The sequence below is a fragment of the Hipposideros armiger genome, unplaced genomic scaffold (assembly GCF_001890085.2).
Source record: "Hipposideros armiger isolate ML-2016 unplaced genomic scaffold, ASM189008v1 scaffold_10, whole genome shotgun sequence".
NCBI classification, from domain to species: Eukaryota; Metazoa; Chordata; class Mammalia; order Chiroptera; family Hipposideridae; genus Hipposideros; species Hipposideros armiger.
The window spans coordinates 5,616,848-5,620,964 of NW_017731360.1; the positions used below are offsets into that span (position 1 = coordinate 5,616,848).

The 4,117-nt window shown below is 52.1% G+C and overlaps 1 protein-coding gene across 1 annotated transcript in view; it reads left to right on the top strand.

Moving 5' to 3' along the window:
* PHC2 (polyhomeotic homolog 2) overlaps positions 1 to 3,131 on the top strand; it is a 97,610-nt gene extending 94,479 nt beyond the window's left edge. The window contains exon 13 of the mRNA XM_019657610.1: positions 1,703 to 3,131. Within this exon, the coding sequence (XP_019513155.1) occupies positions 1,703 to 1,889 (187 nt within the window). The 3' untranslated portion in view covers positions 1,890 to 3,131. The remainder of the gene's footprint in view (positions 1 to 1,702) is intronic.
* Positions 3,132 to 4,117: the final 986 nt, after the last annotated feature.

Genomic DNA, 4,117 nt, shown 5'->3' on the forward strand with positions numbered 1-4,117 from the left:
CATCTTAGCTGTGGAGGGCAGTGTCACTGGCCCTCATGTGGGATCCGAACCGGGGCCCTCTGGCGTCCCAAGCCAGCTCTTAACCAACGCGCCACTCAGGCGGCCTTAGCCCTGAGTTTTAAGTGGAGTCATTTCCTCAGCCTACTACTTTCAGCTGCTTTTTATGTTGTATTACCCTCTGACCCTTTCAGTCGAAGCGAGCAGTGTTTCTGCCAACAATTCTTTTAAAATTCTTGTGGGTTTCCCATGTATCTTATTGGGGCTCATTAGACAAAAACCATACACAAAAATGTCTTCAAGACAACCCTTCCTCTGCGTCAGGCTTCTTCTGAAGCTGAGGGACAGTGTGCTTAATAGTCCGAGAAGCCCTGCTGTTGAAAGGAGAGAACCTGAGGCATTCCCATAAAATCCTTAGAGAGCCTTTTGGTTGAACAGCTCTCTGAGGCAGCACCTTAGATCTCTCTGAGATTTTAAAAGATTTAAGTCACATCCTTAGTGTCATCTGTAGGCCAAGTTTTCTTGACCATGCCCTGGATTTGATTTTTGCCTATAAATCATTTGTTAATTTTAGCATCATTTGCCATCTGGAGAGGCTAGGGATATTCAAAACAGCAAATCCTGGCTCCTTTATGTTGAACAGTTTTCCTTTATCTCACTCCTCTCATTTCACTATAAGCAGCAGAAGCAGCCAGGCAACGCTGTCAACATTCTGCCTGACAGTCTCTCATTAGCCAGATCACTGAGTCCGATAGGTACATTAAACTTAGCATGTTACCACCAGCAACAGGTTGCTGAGTCTTCCATTTCACAGCAAGGATGCTTCTTTCCAGTTCCTGATAACAGTTTTCTCAACTTTCCTGTAAGGCTCCCCAGGAGTTTCTCAAAGGCCCTCAGACTTCTACTTAGTCTCTCAGAGTACCTCAGACCGTCAGAGACGGTCACTGACACTCTCCTCAAAGTCCTTCCAGCTCCTGTCCCCTGTCACTTCCAAGGCCACGCCCACATTTTTAGGGTTTGTTATGGCAGCACCCCTCTTCCAGGTACCAAAACCTGCATTAGTTATTTTGTTGTGAAACAAGTTACCCCAAAACTTAGTGGCTTAAAACAATAATTATTATTTCAAGTGTTTGTGCAGTCAGGAACGTGGAGTGGCTTAGCTGGGCAGTACTGGCTTGGGGTCTCTTACAAGGCCTCAATGAAGATGTCAGCCGTAGCTGCAGTTGTCTGAAGGTTTGGAGCTGGAGAATTCACATCTGAGGTGCCTCACTCACATGAAATGGGGGGCTGGCTGTGGGCAAGAGGCCTTAGTTCCTCTCCACGTTGGCCTCACCAGAGAACTGCTTGAGTGTCCTCATGACATGGTAGCTGGCTTACTCCAGAATAAATGATCCAAAAGAGCAAGGTGTGCCCTTTATGATCCAACCTTGGAAATTACATACTGTCACTACCACATACCTTATTGATCTCCCAGGTCAGCTAGTTCATTGAGGGGCGGGGGTCTGAACAGATAACATGCGTGACTAAGGAGGCGTGGCTCCCTGGGGGCCATCCTGGAACCTGGCTACCTCGGGCAAGTCACATAGCCTCTCTCAGGTTGTAAAGTAAGAACAGCAGCACCTTCCTTAAGGTATGGTCTTGAGGATTCAATGAGATGATGTGTCTGAAGTTCAGTGACTGCCAAGAGTGAACACTGCTAGCTCTGATTGATACTGTCTTTGGTGCTGTCCCCCTCAGGCTGCCAGGAGATAGCAGAGGAATTCCGTGCCCAGGAAATCGACGGGCAAGCTCTGCTGCTGCTCAAGGAAGACCATCTGATGAGTGCTATGAACATCAAGCTGGGGCCCGCCCTGAAGATCTATGCTCGCATCAGCATGCTCAAGGACTCGTAGGGCTCGCCAGGGGAGCCAGGATTCTGGCCCAGGACGCCTCCTCCCAGCTGAGCAGAGCCAGGCAGACATTCCTAAGGGGCCCAGACACGGGGCCAGTAGGAGGGCAGGGGCTCTCCCTGTGGGGCGTGGCTGGTGAGGAGGTCTTGGCACCTCCTCCATGGCTCTCAGGGGCCTTTCTTTCTGTGGGAGGGGCAGAGAGGTAGGTGGCGCAGAAGATGGGGCTTTATGCTTGTAAATATTGATAGCACTGGCTTCCTCCAAAGTCCCAATACTCTAGCCCCGCTCTCTCCCCCTCTCTCCGTCCCCCATTTTCCAGGGGGTATATGGTCAGGGCTCCCCAACCTGAGTTGGGTTATTTCCAAGGGCAGCCATCAGGCCTGGATAGAGGCCTGGAAAGCCCTTGCCTGCCTTCCTCCCACTTCTTGCTCCAGGCCTGGCTAATGCCCCTGCTGCCAGCTTCTCCCCTTCAGCTTGTTTCTGAAGCAGCCAGGTGTTTCCCCCCTTCACTTTCTGCAGGTGGAGAGAGAGAAGCTGGGCCCATTTTGGCCATGCCTGCTGGCACAGACGCCTTAACGCTGTGTGTGTGACTGAATGACTGTGTGGGAGCCTGGACTGACAGATAGGCCAAGAGCCACCCTCTGGCTTCTGCAGGTGTTTTGTAGCAAACAGCCACTTAGTGCTTTGTCCTGGACTCCACTTAGCCTCAGGATGGGGGAACAGAAAGAAGGGCGGCCCCAGTGCAGAGGCAAGGTCAGAAAGCGATGAAGAGGAGGTGTTCCTTTCCAGACTCGTCACAATGTCTCTGAAGCCCCTTCCCCACACTGTGAAGTTCCCCTGACTGCCCTGCTGTGTCACAAATAGCATTAAGGAAGCTGCCAGTGGGTGGGCTAGGTCAGGCGAGCCTCCTGTCCTGCCCACCCTGGGAGCCCCAGTGGTGGGGGCCCAGAGAACATCTGAGGGGACAGAAGAGCTGGCGTGACCACTGACGGAAGAAGGCAGCCTTTGGCCTCCCACCCCCACACATGGCCTCTGGATCCTGCTAGCAGCAACTCGGGCTGCAGAGGAGGCAGGGCGAGGGCCTGCCTCTGACTCACCCTGTCCTTTGCAGGTTCCCCAGAAGAAGGTGGGGCACCTTTCTCAGCTTGTTCTATTCCCCAGTTACACCCCCAGGCAGGGTTGGAAATGAAGGACTTTTTTAACCTTTTGTTTTTGTTTTTTTAAAAATAAATCTGTAAAATCTCTTTTTTCTGTGTCTTTTTTTCCCCACGGATGCCTGTCTGCAGGTGTAGGTCCTGAATGGCTACATCTCACCCATAAGGAGGGGGTGGTGTGTGGGTAGGGGTTGGGCCCACCACCTAACCAGACTGCATATCCTCCGCACTTGGCTGAGGCCGGATTATTTGCGGGCACCCTTAGTCCTGGTCCTCACAGGAGAAGCAGATCCCACCGCTGCTGTTCACAAGAGTGTCCCCTGGAATGGGAGGGTCCAGAGCCCTTCAGCTCTGAGGCCCGCTACCCACCATTCCCATGACGCTATTGGGTCAGGAATATCGGGAGCACCTGAGGCAGAGCCCAGACTCCCCCATCCCCCAACAGATACCTCCCCTTGTTGCTGCTCAGTGTCCAGAATAGCCCGTGGAATGACTCTGGCTCACTCAGCGCTTTCTGAGCATTTTTTCGATGCTGTAATAGCAAATTAACTAGAAGAGCCACTGCCCCCAAGGAAGTGACATCTAAGCCTTGAATAAAGGAGACAGGGCATTCCAGAACCAGGCAGCTCACCCAGCATGGGTGTGAAGGTGGGAGTGCAGACTAGCACGACACTGGCTGCTGGGTGAGACCAACTGGTGTGTGCGGCCAACAGCGGCTGGTGGTCCAGAGGCTTGTGCCTCGGCGGTGAACAAGACACCCCTGTGCCCTGCTGGCACAGAGCTTCAAATCCCCCTGCATCTCTCCCAGGGGAAGACGAGAGGGGGGCAACTTGACCTGCTCCTTCCCCTTCGCCTGGTTTTTTACGGCAGTGTTTCCACTTGTGTAAAATATAAGTTTGAGACCCAGGCCTCAGCCTATAGAATTGGAGTCTCTAAGGGTGGAACCCTGGAAAACCAAGGCAGAGAAAGGAAGCAATGTTGTTAACACCTTTCTGGAAAGCATGTTAATATGTAACTACTATGTGGGAGAGGAGGGGAAACAAACTGATTAGAGGCGTACCTTGTATTTGCACTCTA